Genomic DNA, 15,274 nt, shown 5'->3' with positions numbered 1-15,274 from the left:
TTTATGTAAGTGTGTTTTTTTGATGTTTACCTATTAAAAAAAGTCATTCTTAAAACAAAGGAAAACAATACTCTGTACTCCATACTCTTGAAACTTTCCATTGTCACACGCATAAGACAGTGTGAAAGGCGCATAAGGTATGACTTCTGTTTGAAGTGCGCGCTAGCCAAGTTCCAAACCTCTGGTGGAGTGCCAATTTAGGCAATTTTCAGCTTCGTATGGCGAACATTTTCGTATTCGAAACGTCTGACCACAGTCCCTCTGCAACTTTCTTTGAATGCGGTCGAGTGCGGTTGTGCGACGGGCGATTGTTGTTATTTATTCGCCGAAAACGAAACTGAATCCAGGTGGGCACTCACCGATCACCGATCATCCGGACTATATTGCACCGATATTAGATATATATACGTATATCAAAAACTAAATGTTTACGTGCGGCAAACGCGAAATTTGCGGTTTTCAGTAAACAGTGAGGTAGATAGTGGTTGCGATCGAGTTCTCATATTATTTATCTGTTCTGCCTCCGATCTTGTTCGTGTTCTTGTTCTTTTTTCCTGCTCGATTCCAATTGGAAGCGTTCGATCGGTCCAGAAATCCAGAATTATTCTTTATTGATCGCTGACTGCGTGTTCGCCGAGAATTATTCGTCGTCATCAGCAGAAGCGGCCCGAATTGGCTCATAAAACATAAAAATCGCTTGGCAGCAGCCACACGGAATATATATACAATATATACATATGTATACATTTATTTATATTTGTACGCATATATAGTTAAAATTCGAGACGAGACGCGAAAGGCGAGGCAAACAAAACAAGCAAATAAAAACGAAACAAAACAAAAGCCAAGTGAACAGCGTGTTTTTCGGGATACTCCTTTCGTTCTTACCTGAGTTTTCGACTCTCACCTTTGCAGCCGGCAATTAGCATCCCCCTCCTCTCTTCGATTGCCGGAATACCGCTTCCTCAAAGAAACCTAGAGAAAACACAGGATCGAAAGGACACCATGGCTATGCAACGGGAAGCTGGAGTGCAGGACTTCGTCCTCCTCGACCAAGTGTCCATGGAGAAGTTCATGGATAACCTGAGAAAGCGGTAAGCTTAATTTAAGAATATATTAATTAGTAATATAGCTAAGCTATAACTTTTAATAATAATAAACACTTTTCGAAAAGACCACCAATAGAACTTCAATTCCATATTACATTTAATATAATTCAAGTTGTCTGCTGACCACCGTGTTTATTGATTCCTCCGGTGGCCTTGTCCTCTGCCAACTTGTCCACTCCACTTCACAAACGACTCCCCCCGCTAACTCCACTACTTTTGGAAAACCACTTTTCCACCAGTCGATGGTCTAGTTCAAGGCTTCTGTTTTGATCGATTGGCGAGCGGAAAAACTGGTTCTTGGCTTTTCCGCCTCGATTAAACTGGATTTGCTTATCGCCGTTTCAATTAAAGCCGACCTTATCTCCCCCATTTAACCCCTTCCCTCCGGGTTTTCGGTTCCACTCCGGAGAGCACTCAATGGACCCATTTACGTGCCCATTTGGAGTGTTAAACTCTCCTTTTTGTGGCATGACTTTCGGTTTTAAATGCATTCATTAGTGGCATTTCAATTCAATTTGGTAGTTGAATGAGAAGTGGTAATAGATTTGATGGAAAGGGAGAGGAATTCCTAAGAAATGGGATCTATTTAGTTTAATTAAAGGTTTTTTAAGATTGGTGACAAACAACATACGTGTCATTGGAAATAACTATTTATAAAATCTATACTATTACAAACTGCATGAATAAATATTATAAAATGATTTAGAAACATGCTAACATGTTCAAATCTTCTGCTTTCAACGAATTAATTTTGTAGTTTAAAGTAGTATTTATCAAGTAGCAGATGTATCTGTAAATCACCCAGCTACCATTATCTAAGTTAAATATTTACGAGAGTGGAACCCTTGTCACATTCCCACTCCGGGGACCAGCCGCCCAATCGCGTGTCAATATTTGTGTGGCCGGCACTGTGGTTCCAGGTGGTTACCCACATACATGACCATTATGTAAAGTTCCTTAACCCCCCCGACAACCACGCAGCCACAACCCACATATATCATTTCATTTTATTTCATTTCGGTCCGAGTGTCAACAACTTGTTGCAACCGCTTCCTTTGGACTTGGAGCACGGATAGATCCCCCATCCATTTCCATCCCGGGTCGCTGGTTTGCTGCATGGCTGGCTAACTTTCATGTGGAAACGATCGTTATCCGGAAAAGTTCTCGCCAACACATACATTTTGCTCAACTGATTAGCAGAGCTTTGCAAAATTGTAGAAATGCGAGGTTTTACATTTATGGTAATGAGTCTGCTGTTTGATATTTAAATGATTATTTTTCCAAATATTTGGCAATGCCTATAAATAAATGGCGTTACAATTCCCCGGCACTGATTCATCTAATCTGTTTATGTTTATATTCACTTAATTGCTAAAAGACACTCGGACGATTCATCACAATTACGATTTGAATGATAAGACAAAAGCTTCAAATGAGTCAAATTGTTCAAATTGTTGAAGTTTCCATCGCAAAAGGAAAGGAATTGGAGGAAACCCAGTTGTCTTTTAAGCTGGTTAATCACCATGGTTTATTAGTGTCTTGCATAAGACTGTAATTAAAGCGGACTTACGGCCAAAGATGCGTTAACCCACTTTGGTGCCTCACAAATCGCTTATCAAAGCATCGCAATCAAATTAAGCTGTGTAAATTGAACTAATTACATAATCACAGTCATACCTGCAATAGCAAACACGATTTTCATGTCTTACTGCACGGCATAATCGTAGCATAACTCAAATCAATTTGCTGTTTGTTAATAAATATTTAACAGGAAAGCCGGAAAACTGAAAACCAAACGAGTTGAGAAACTCGCCTCCTCAACAAATTGAGGGTCAAAAACGCGCCAAAAACGGGAGGAAAACGCACACGTAATTGGAAAATGTGCGATGAAACATGAAAGAAATAAAACTCACTTTCATTTGGCATCAATCAAATGGGGAAATGAATGCAATTCGCTGCAAATAAATATGTACATATGTAGTTTACTTGTTTGCCACATGACATCACATGTGTACTCATTGTTTGGCAGCTTGAAAATTCTATATTTTATTAAAACAATATTAAATATATCTCGGCATGCTTCGTGACTCACGCTGTGTATCTTGCAGATACGCGAGTCAACAGCAATAAGAAAACTGAAATAAAAATGCCATGGCGTAGCCAAAATACGAACCGGTTGATGGCGTCAGTTTGGCCGAAAGAGACTCACCCACAAAATAGAGGAGTGTGTGTGTGTGTGTATTTTTTTATGAAGAAAACTTGTTTCTTTTTGCCCCCAAAACGAACCCATCTGGGATTCCACGATCCCCCAAAAAGAAACAGATGAGTAAAAATGCCATGGCGTAGCCAAAATACGAACCGGTTGATGGCGTCAGTTTGGCCGAAAGAGACTCACCCACAAAATAGAGGAGTGTGTGTGTGTGTGTATTTTTTTATGAAGAAAACTTGTTTCTTTTTGCCCCCAAAACGAACCCATCTGGGATTCCACGATCCCCCAAAAAGAAACAGATGAGTTCTCTGTTTGCCGCAATCCAAGTTCGCAGCATTTGGAGCAAGTTGATCTTTTTTACGACTGTCATTAAGTCGAGTGTCCTCATGGGAGGGCCAAGTGGCACATAAAATGCCTGATCGATTGCCCTCTGACCCTTATTGGCAGCCAATGCATCACATGCAACAGAACTCAAGTGCCCCATTTCGTGTCTACTTAGCTGATAAGTTTTGTTTTCATTTTCGACAATTGTTTACGCATTTATTTTGGCCTATATATACATGTATTTCAAAGGGAACTAGCATCGAAAACACTCGTATTTTCCATGAACTGCTTTCTGTGTGGAAAATATTCACTGGGGTCGTTGAATTTGGAGCATTATTTTTGGATTTTATTAAGTGATTTGTTTGACAACGAACAATATTCAAAATTCTATATAAATGTGACGATTAAACATAGGTATAAATATTTTATAGCAAAAATGCTATATGTACATTTTTACAACGCATACACATAACAATTATAATAAAGTGTTGGTTGAGACTATATATTTATGGAATCCTTGATAGATTGTACAACACTCCATCGCTATCAGTGTTAAAAACGATAAGCGTGGCACACCCACTTAAGCAAATTTCCTGAGACCTCAAAGTGGGTCTTCCCCATCATGCACTTTATGAAATCGGAGGAAGAAACTATGAGCAGTTTCAGCCAACAAACTGATGATTCATAGACCCCACGATATCCACTTTCAATGCAAACAACAAACTGCATTTCATTTTCATTTAAATGCTACTCACTTTTTGCTCCTACCGATTTTATTTGATTTTATTTTATTGCAATTTTGGCTTGGTCAAGGCTTAGATTTTAGTATTCCACAGGCGACAGTAAAGTGCATGCACTGAGGGAAATACTTTCCGTTTGTTAAGTGCTTTTTTATGGGCAAATAAAAATCGCAAACCGAAGCGTATAAAACTGCAAATAATGCCTTCTAAAAAAGCTGCCTTGTTTTTCAATGATTTTCGAGTTTCGAGCAGCACTTGACTTGCTCTTATCGTCTAGCCCAAAATTGATACTGCATATCTATTGGGTTTGAAATAAAAAACCCAATTTTTCAGTTTTCCAGCTACTAAAAGTGGTAACATACCATGTACTGGATTCTTGGGCCAAAGTAGCGATAAGATTGCAAACTTCCAGCAAAGTTTGTCGCCATAAATATAGTATATAGTTCGATAGCCATGGGCAATACTTACTGGCAAGGTGATAAGCGAACTCTTGGTTACGCAATTGTTGCACGGAGACCTTCCATTGGATTAGGTTACCATTTATGTGAGTGCCAATTGTATATTGAATATTTATTTATACAAACGCAGCTGATAGCCGTGCGATATTCCCACTGCCTTCGTTTTTGTGGAAAAATATTAAAGAAGCCGTGAGACGTAAACAATTTATAGTTGTTGTTTTTTGTAGGGGAAGAAAGCTATTAAAGTGTGTAGGGAGCAGCTCTTCTGGGATTTCCGATTGCAATCGAAGTTTGTCTGTTTATTTGTGCAGGAGCATGGAGCAGTGCGTCCAGTTCAAAGCGGGCCTTTCATCTGGTAAACACTCTCACATATTTTTCACCTTGCGATGAGGGCATTTCAGCGATAAGGAGGAGGCTATCTATCGCAGCCCTTCATTTTGCCAAGATAAGCACTTTATGATACCGAAACGGAAATCAAATCATTTCTGTCGGTGTTTTTCTCCTTGCCATGTCATAAACTTGGCTAATGTGCGAATTCTCGGAAGAAAGGCATTAAGCTTGTGGAAGAAATGAAAGGGAGAACGACCTGAGAATCCCGTCTAGACGACGCCTTAGTCTTTCCACTCCGATTTGTTTATCCAAAGCCAGGCAATGTTTGTCATTGGCATTGCAATAACTTCTATGCCCATCGAGAGTTGGAGCAGTTGGAAAATGCAGTGGCATCTGCACTTCGTTTACACAAATCTTTAGCGGCCTGCATGCCGCCAACCAGACTTTTCCCGAGACTTTTCCGCTCCTGTTAATTGATTGGCCTGGGTGTAAATTGAAGTTAATTCTTTGGCGCGGTCCAGATGCAATTGTTTGCATTGCGCAAATTGAGGGGAAAATAATACAGAAAAACGAATTTCCTTTGGGGAAAACGAGAAGTAACGATGAAAGGAATCTGGAGAAGATTATGCAGATGGTCAGTAGACAACGGGGAAAAGGAAAATGATTTCCATAATGAGATGGAAACGCTTTTCTGCGCCGATCTGCTGCGATTCCCATGAATTGGCAGACGTTCAAGAAATTCGCAAGGGACTTGACCCATCAGTGCATTGCACGATTCTTCAGCGAATCTTTGCCATTCATCTTAATGTTTTCCATCAGTTCAGTAGTCTGTTCCCAGAACAGAATCATCCAAAGGAAAATCTTTATCTTTGTTCACAAATATATATGTTTATAAATTGGTTGATATTATAACAAACATATTTCACTATGTATATCTACCATTCACATTGTTTATTACCTCCTTGTTACTTTATAGTTTCAGTCAATAAATCGCACAAATTCAATTAGATAACAGCGCAAACAAACCCCTATTGGGGTAAATAAAAGCATTGACCCACTAAAAGCCATGTTTGTTGACCAACTTGATGACGTCAGCTGTGAGCAAACATTTTCCGAACGCATGTTCCTCGGTTTTGGCCATGAAAAATGCACTCTATTAACTTATTGATTTTCCGTCTGGTTTGGAATTGCGATTTTTCAGCAGTATAGTAAGTGATTCATCGCGAGGTGTTGCAAATTATTAATGGCTATATGCAAATCGCACTTTGAATAGCCGCTTATTGAGTCATGATGTTAGCGTTCAATTTGTTTACTTCTACGATTTGTTATTAAATAATAGTATTAGATGCCAATGCCATGTGCTCAGATGAGTCAATAAAACTAGTTGAATTGTCGTTGTATTCAGGAATTTCGCATATACGAACGTCGATATATTTGTTTTCTTACTTCAGTTATTTCTTTGGCTCTTTATCTCGATTACGTCATTTGACTCGGAATAAAGAAAGACACTCACAGTTAAAGTGAATAAGTTTATGAAGTGCGCGAGCGAATATGAATATGAAAATGTGCAAAGCCAGCAGTATGAATTTAATTTATGAATGTTATTTTCTTTTTTTTTTTTTTTGCTTGGGGAATCCGAAAGAGAGCCCAAAATCGTCTGTTGGCAGTTGAGCAAACAAAAAAACATGTGAAGTATTTGGTAATTTTTGGAGGGCAAGTTCCCAGCAGCAGCAGATAATTTTATTATATATTATTATATATATTTAATGTACATACATACATATGTGTGACAAATGGGGTGCAGCGAATTCTGAAGTGATAAGGCAGCTTGAGTCAGAATTTTTGGCTTGATAACCCATTTGGTATATGAGGTTCCTTATGACAAATATCTCTAATTTTAAAAGTTATTTTTAAAATAAGCGCACATACTTTAAAGATCAAAATATATAATAAAATACATGCTGTTAATCTAGTAACTAAGCAGTATTATTGTTTTCTTTTCAATGTTCATTTAACTTGTAGTAGCATTTTATGATTAGTTTATATATATTCATATATTCGTTTATTAGTTTCTTTTTCTATACAAACCGATCAATGACCCCGATTATTCAAACTGAAACCAATTTGAAATTTTCTTGACAATTACACTAAACCTGGCCAACAATTTCTATAGCCCCATTAGACCCTCCTCCGCAAAAGGCGAGTGTGCTGGTCGTCATGCGGGCCAAAACCAATTTTTGACATGATGTCAATCATACGCCCCGTGGGCGATCACCACCCACCACCAGACCCTTCCCAGTGGCGAAGGTGCACATGGTGACACCATATGGTTGTTGTGAGCGAGGGGGAGTAGAAATCATACAAATCTCTAGCGGATTGGGTTTCCTCTGCCACTAAGAGGCTTGTCATTTGCTGCCTGCCTTTTTGTACTTACCATAATGTGTGATGGCACCAAAAATGAAGCTAAAAAGCGCGCTAAACGGCGTCTTGGACTTTCTTGGCCATTCTGGAGCTTGGAGTTCAGATGGCCATTTGTCACTCGTCGCACTCGTTTTGACCCAGAAGTCGAAATGCGTTGAAAGGGGGCAAGAGGAGGCAAGTGGAAGTAGTCGGCACACAAAACGAAACAGAAAGCTGAAAAGCCAGCGCAGTCGGTCTATAAATAAGCACTGAAAAGTTAAGTAAAAACATGTGTTCGAGGAAAAAATGGGCACCAAACCAGCAACCAGCAGCCAAAACATAAATACAAACAAATGCGCGTATTAAGTGTATTGTTTTAATCGTTTTCATTCCCTCAATTCGGGCTAACAAAAACTGTTAGCTATTTGGTTTGGGCTTAGTTTTCGAGTTGGTCTTTGGCTTAAAACAATTTCACCGTTTCTTTGTCTGCTAATTTGCTGCTTCATTTTCATTTAGATTTTTGGCTTTTTGTTTTTCTGGTTTTGGAAGGAAAATAACACTCTTTCCAGCCTTTTGTAATACCCACTTGTTGCACAGTTTTGGTTTTTTTCTTTCTGGGGCTGGACTTTTGGTTATGTGGCTCATCTGGGTTAATTTGCAGTCGCTGATGGTGTAACTCTTACTTTCGGAACACTTTGGGTAATTTTCTGGGAACACGTAATGCGTAATTTGCATTCAACTTGCCTTATTGTTTTTCAATTCCACTCAAAAGCAGTGAAAACTGAACAGTTCTTAAACTAGAAAATCACTCTATCATGTTTAAATTTTCAACTCACTTTTAATCTAAATACTTGTGAACAGGCAAAGTTCATTTAAAAGTAAAAAAATAAGTATCTTTGGCCAAATCTTAGTTTCCAGCTTACAACAATAATCCAGTCGATAGTTTCAAGTACTCGCAATCGCTTCAGATAAGATAGCCTATGTCATGGCAAAGACTTATTAGAACTCTTATCAACTGAAGATTTAGTTCAGAATAATATATACATTATATACTAGTCGCCAAGTGAAATATTCGAGATTCTCATGCTCTCCTTCTCATTGTCTATCGATCGCAAGTGACCCACTTAGCGAACCAAAAATGCATTTTATGAACACAACAAACTTTTATAGGCCCAATCTTTTGGCGCCTTACAAATCGAGTGCAGAATAAATGCATCCACATGCCAGTCAATCAAAAAGTGGGAAAAGAGATCAACGATTCGATTATATCGATCGTTGGCTTCATGTGGAGCAGGTATATCACATGGACCCGCGTGTTGAATGTTGAAAAAGCAATTTTCGAATTGAAAGCTACAGGCGCCAACGACGGGTGGTGGCTCCCCACCTGTCACTCCCACTCACTCGAAATGTATTTCGTAATCTCGGGGAAATGCTTTTCCAAACACTGCAGCGAACTGCCGAACTAATGAGCGACCGTCCATTACTCTTCCTACAGATTCCAAAACGGATCCATCTACACATACATCGGCGAGGTGTGCGTCTCGATGAATCCGTACAGACAGATGAACATCTACGGTCCGGAGACCATTCGCAAGTACAAGGGTCGGGAGCTCTTCGAGAATGCCCCACATTTGTTCGCCATCGCCGATTCCGCCTACAGGGTGCTCAAGCAGCGCCAGCAGGACACCTGCATCCTGATTTCCGGTGAGTCCGGTGCGGGCAAAACTGAGGCCTCCAAGATCATCATGAAGTACATTGCGGCGGTGACGAATGCCCAGGGTCAGAACGAAATCGAGAGGTAAGTGGATGGATTCCCAATAAATACTACTAATTATTGTTAACTAATTAGACACAAAATGTTAGTTTAGCTAGGAAAATCCTTGATTAAGTTTAGGCAAGTAACTGCCATTCTGTTTTAATTAGCCACTGTCTTGGGGAAATCAAGTTAATAGCACCAAATAGCAGTTAATGCAAATATATTAAACTAGCTCAAAGGTACCCAAGCCGTTTGCTCTGTTTACATAGTAAATTAGTTAATCAATTTGGCCACATATTTGCAGCCTTATCACAATACTGTGAACCAGACAATGGGAACCTCAAACCGATCTATATAACCACATGTACATCATAGGTCCCAGAGAAAATCCCCCATTGTTTCGCATGCAAATGCGCAATGGAATTCTCATTGAGGGAAGATTTTCAGACGCCGGTGCCAGGTGGCAGTGGCTAATGAAGCATTTCCCAGATGGGTCATAATCGCTCGCATGGTCATCGCGTGACCCATGACCCCGGATGACATCAGTCGTCTGTGGACTTGCAGCTTAAGTTGCCAAATTAATTGCCGCGCTAATTGCAAACCACTTTGTCCAAAGGAACTTTTTATCACTTGGGTGTAGTTTAAGGTGCTCCATAAAAGCGCTGAAACCTCCATGGCCAAGCCCCCGGAACACAATGGTTCTCTAAATTGCCAATTTTTAGTGCCACGAATGAAATGGGAAACGACATTTACCATAGTTTCGGGGATTAGGGTGAGTGGCATTTACCAAATCGCTTGGCCACCGAGGGGAGAAGAATTTACGAAGCACTAATAGCGTATTTATTGTGTTGATTTCGTTGCTTAATTATGTCGATTTGATTTTAATGAGGGTTGTCTTTATAGTCTTGCTGGAATGGAAATTAATTAAAAATTTTATAAGGGGAAGATTTTATAGGAATGTGTCCCTAAGTCCATTAAACTAAATATATATTAATATATATATTAATTTTTCAGAGTCAAGAACGTTCTGATCCAGAGCAATGCGATCCTGGAAACCTTCGGCAACGCCAAGACGAACCGCAACGACAACTCCAGCCGCTTCGGAAAGTACATGGACATCGAGTTCGACTACAAGGCGGATCCCGTGGGTGGCATCATCACCAACTATCTGCTCGAGAAGTCGCGCGTGGTGCAGCAGCAGCCGGGCGAGCGGAACTTCCATAGTTTCTACCAGGTGAGTGGCATTCGGTTGGATCCGTCCGAACTAGTCGTGTGTGGCATTAAGTGTACACGATTATTTACCAAGTGAGTCAGCGTGACGCGTGCCAGGTGACGAAAGGTGTTCCAGCTCATGGGTTGGGTGCCAGGCAGTGGGGCGTCCATTACCTGGGGGTGTCAGGTTGTTGTGGCCGTGATGAAGTTGCTCTTTTTTGGGTGGTTAGACAGTTATTGTCGCTATCTTTTTGTGGGTGCGGGTTTTCGTTGTAAACAATTGTGAGCATTTAAATTGAGTGTTGAGACAGTTTTATGAGGGGAATACACATACGTTGTGTGCGGCCTAGTATGAATATAACTTTATTACTTTCAAGTCGTATGACTAAGTTGTTTGGCAACAAATAAACGCTGCTCATGATGCCCTTTATTTTATAGAAATATTTAAATAAATGTAAATATAATGACACATGCCTAAGTAATTTATGATTATTGCAGATTCCTCTGCCAATTATCTTAAAGCCTAAAACTGTTAATTAATTTAATTAAATTCGCTACCCGCTGTAGATCTATTCTACATTGCTCACTTCTTCTTAGGTATCCAGAATTGGATGATATCACTCGCAAAATGATAACATAGGCGTAGTCAAGACTCATCCAATAAACTAGAAAAAAGTATCACGTCACTACTCAATCGCTTATTCATCATTCAAGGCGTTAAACATATAATATATAAAACCTATTTATCTGGTAAATTTAACCTGCTGAGGTGATAATTGATCGCTATTTCCGCTGCATATCTATTTGAGCAATTCGAAACACTTTTAGCACATTTATCATCTGGAAACACTTAATCAAGTCAAATACTTCATCTGGCTTTTGTTCGAGTTCGAACGATTTGTTTATTTGTTAGAAAGTGCAAGTTGTTTATTTTTGAAGTGAGTCAAAATAAATATATGCCCGTATTATGGAATGCTTGCTTTGGGAATGGGTCTACAACTCGTCTGCATCGGTCATAAATTCCCAACTTGGCCAATATATAATTTATGACCAGCCTGGCTATCTTGAAATAAACAATGCTCAATTAACACTCACACCTGCAAAAGCGGCGATAGGCAGGCGATATGTAGTTTTTTATTGATTACCAAGTTTACGGGTTTCCCAACGTCAAAGATCTTGAAAATATCTTACTCAACTGATATGATATCAATTTACCTAACTGGCAAAAATAGAAATGTAGTTAACTTTATATTAAAAGATACAATTTGTTAAAGTTTAAAAGGCAACTGTCAAATGCTCGACCGGAAACGGAAGTTTAATTACACTTAGCACGTCTGCTAATTGTCTGGCGTGCTAAATTCTTGGGGCATGGACTGACGGTCATGTTGCACTGACCAAGTTGGGCTAATTTAAAATAGTTTCAATCGCTTAATTAATACCCCCAACCAATTTATCCATTTATAGCTGCTGCGTGGAGCCAACGACAACGAGCTGCGGCAATATGAACTGCAAAAGGAAACGGGCAAGTACCACTACTTGAACCAGGGCAGCATGGACATACTGACGGAGAAGTCCGACTACAAGGGCACCTGCAACGCCTTCAAGACCCTGGGCTTCACCACGGATGAGGTGCAGACTATTTGGCGCACAATTGCCGCTGTCTTGCATCTGGGAAATGTGGAGTTCCAAAGTGAGTTGTTTAATATTCAAATCTCAAGTAGATTTTTCCTACATTTCCCATTTCCGCATTGCAGCCATTGAGGATGAGCTGGTGATCAGCAACAAGCAACATCTGAAATCCACGGCCAAGCTGCTCCAGGTCACCGAATCCGAGCTGTCCACGGCACTGACCAAACGGGTCATTGCGGCCGGTGGAAATGTGATGCAGAAGGATCACAACGCCACGCAGGCGGAGTACGGAAAGGATGCTCTGGCCAAGGCAATCTACGACCGTCTCTTCACCTGGATCATCTCCCGCATCAACAGGGCAATCCTATTCCGCGGCAGCAAGACGCAGGCGCGATTCAACTCGGTCATCGGAGTGCTGGACATTTACGGCTTCGAGATCTTCGACAGCAACAGCTTTGAGCAGTTCTGCATCAACTATTGCAACGAGAAATTGCAGCAGTTATTCATAGGTAATGATGCCTGATTCTTTAATTAGCGATGTATGGTAATGATCCGTGTTATTTCCCAAAGAACTGGTTCTTAAACAGGAGCAAGAGGAGTACCAGCGTGAGGGCATTGAATGGACCAATATTGAATACTTCAACAACAAGGTGAGTTTGGGACTGAATCGATGAATGAGAAAGCGCAAGTTATCTAAAAATCCTTCAATTCCAGATCATTTGCGATCTCGTTGAGCAGCCGCACAAGGGCATCATTGCCATCATGGACGAGGCCTGCCTCAGCGTGGGCAAGGTGACGGACGACACACTTCTGGGGGCCATGGACAAGAACCTGAGCAAGCATCCGCACTACACCAGTCGCCAGCTGAAGCCCACGGACAAGGAGCTAAAGCATCGCGAGGATTTCCGTATCACCCACTACGCCGGCGATGTCATCTACAACATCAATGGATTCATCGAGAAGAACAAGGATACGCTGTATCAGGACTTTAAGCGCCTGCTGCACAACTCCAAGGATGCTAACCTGAGCGAGATGTGGCCCGAGGGAGCACAGGATATCAAGAAAACCACCAAGAGACCATTGACAGCCGGCACCTTGTTCCAGAGATCGATGGCTGATCTGGTGGTTACTCTGCTCAAGAAGGAACCCTTCTATGTGCGCTGCATCAAACCCAATGACCTAAAGAGCTCCACAGTTTTCGATGAGGAGCGTGTGGAGCACCAGGTGCGATACCTTGGTCTACTGGAGAACTTACGCGTTCGTCGAGCCGGATTCGTTCATCGCCAACGCTATGATAAGTTCCTGCTCCGCTACAAGATGATCTCGCAGTACACTTGGCCCAATTTCCGTGCGGGAAGCGATCGCGATGGTGTCCGTGTGCTGATCGAGGAGAAGAAGTTCGCCCAGGACGTTAAGTACGGACACACAAAGATCTTTATACGCTCGCCACGTACCCTGTTTGCTCTGGAGCATCAGAGGAACGAGATGATCCCACACATTGTGACGCTGCTGCAAAAGCGAGTGCGTGGATGGATTGTGAGAAGAAACTTTAAGAAGATGAAGGCGGCCATTATGATCATGCGCGCCTATAGGGCCTACAAACTGCGTAGCTACGTCCAGGAGCTGGCCAACCGCTTCCGGAAAGCCAAGCAGATGCGCGACTACGGCAAGAGCATCCAGTGGCCACAGCCGCCGCTCGCCGGGCGCAAGGTGGAGGCTAGGCTGCACCGTATGTTCGATTTCTGGCGAGCCAACATGATCCTGCACAAATATCCTCGCAGTGAGTGGCCGCAGTTACGCCTGCAGATTATCGCCGCCACTGCGCTGGCCGGAAGACGACCCTATTGGGGTCAAGCCCGCCGCTGGGTGGGTGATTATCTGGCCAACGTGCAGGAAAACAGCGGATATGAGGCCTACAGCGCGAGCATAAAGAACATAAGGAACCACCTCGCCGACGGCGAGACCTTCCAGCAAGTGCTCTTCTCCTCATTCGTCAAGAAGTTCAACCATTGCAACAAACAGGCTAATCGCGCCTTCATCGTTTCCGATTCGACTATCTACAAACTGGACGGTATCAAGAATAAATTTAAGGATATGAAACGCAACATTAAAATTAGGGAGGTTAGTAGAATTGGGTTTCAAATAATACAATTAAGAGGTATCCAAATCTATACATTTAATGTTAATTCCCTATCTTGACTTCGCTTACAGTTGACGTCCATTAGCGTCTCACCCGGCCGGGATCAACTGATCGTCTTCCACTCGCCGAAAAACCAGGATTTGGTGTTTTCCCTGCAGAGCGAGTACACGCCCCTCAAGGAAGATCGCATTGGCGAAGTGGTGGGCATTGTCTGCAAGAAATACCATGAGTAAGTGGAACCCCCATTTAGTAAGTTCACCAGATATTAATATCAAATCCGTTCCAGCCTCACCGGAACCGAGTTGCGTGTGAATGTGAGCACCAATATTGCCTGCCGCCTGCACGGCAGGGCACGCATCATTACTGTGGAGGCGGCGTCCAATGTGGAGGTGCCCAACTTCCGTCCTAAAGAGGGCAACATCATCTTCGAGGTGCCGGCGGCGTACTGCGTTTAGGCGGAGTCAACTCCGTCCAACTGTATTGTAAATTATGAAACCTAGTTTTAAGAATGGCCTCGACAGCCCTCTTTTCTACTTGTGACCCATGTGTCCCACCAAGGACATGACGACTCTGTGTATACCGTGCCTTCCGCTTTGTAGTTTTTAATACGTCATTCTATTTAGTCCTATCTGTTTTTCTGTTCTGTGTCCTTGTTTGATCGACAACATGATTGTAATTTTGTACATTTTTCTATTACGTATGCGTTAAGGCGATATTTATTTAACATCCATGTGAGAGGACCACCACCTCCGCCGGTTGAGCTGGCCGACGAAAATAACGAAAAGTATTAAATGTACTTTGTGCATTTCTTCAAATATGATTCACAGCACACAAGAAACCATTTGTAACGATCAGTAAAATGTTTGTACTTAAAGCGAAAGATCACAAACATGTGTGCCATTTGCAAATATTATTGAAATAATATACAAAATAAAAGATGTAAACTTTGTACTTGAGAAAGCTGGTT

At 41.5% G+C, this 15,274-nt stretch overlaps 1 protein-coding gene across 2 annotated transcripts; it reads left to right on the top strand.

Annotated features, from left to right (window-relative positions):
• The first annotated feature begins 224 nt into the window (after nucleotides 1–224).
• LOC6731843 (unconventional myosin ID) lies at nucleotides 225–15,263 on the top strand. Of its 2 annotated transcripts, none has more exons than XM_016178474.3 (10): nucleotides 225–347; nucleotides 916–1,094; nucleotides 9,066–9,368; nucleotides 10,341–10,560; nucleotides 12,003–12,228; nucleotides 12,293–12,676; nucleotides 12,738–12,817; nucleotides 12,882–14,288; nucleotides 14,379–14,536; nucleotides 14,594–15,263. In XM_016178474.3, the coding sequence occupies exons 2-10, from the start codon at nucleotides 1,006–1,008 to the stop codon at nucleotides 14,760–14,762; spliced, it is 3,036 nt and encodes a 1,011-aa protein (XP_016024525.1). In that variant the 5' UTR covers nucleotides 225–347; nucleotides 916–1,005; the 3' UTR covers nucleotides 14,763–15,263. The 2 variants fall into 2 exon arrangements, with proteins under 2 accessions (XP_016024525.1, XP_016024526.1); XM_016178475.3 differs by having other exon boundaries at nucleotides 227–474.
• The last annotated feature ends 11 nt before the right edge of the window (nucleotides 15,264–15,274 follow it).

The sequence above is a fragment of the Drosophila simulans genome, chromosome 2L (genome assembly GCF_016746395.2).
Source record: "Drosophila simulans strain w501 chromosome 2L, Prin_Dsim_3.1, whole genome shotgun sequence".
Taxonomy (NCBI): domain Eukaryota; kingdom Metazoa; phylum Arthropoda; class Insecta; order Diptera; family Drosophilidae; genus Drosophila; species Drosophila simulans.
The sequence above is the reverse complement of the archived record's forward strand: the minus strand, read 5'-3'. Positions and strand labels throughout refer to the sequence as shown.

Coding starts and splice junctions, on each gene's coding strand:
- LOC6731843 (XM_016178474.3), top strand. CDS start 1,006: ATGGCTATGCAACGGGAAGCTGGAGTGCAGGACTTCGTCCTCCTCGAC. Junction 1,095..9,065: donor ATGGATAACCTGAGAAAGCG/GTAAGCTTAATT, acceptor CTCTTCCTACAG/ATTCCAAAACGGATCCATCT. Junction 10,561..12,002: donor ACTTCCATAGTTTCTACCAG/GTGAGTGGCATT, acceptor ATCCATTTATAG/CTGCTGCGTGGAGCCAACGA.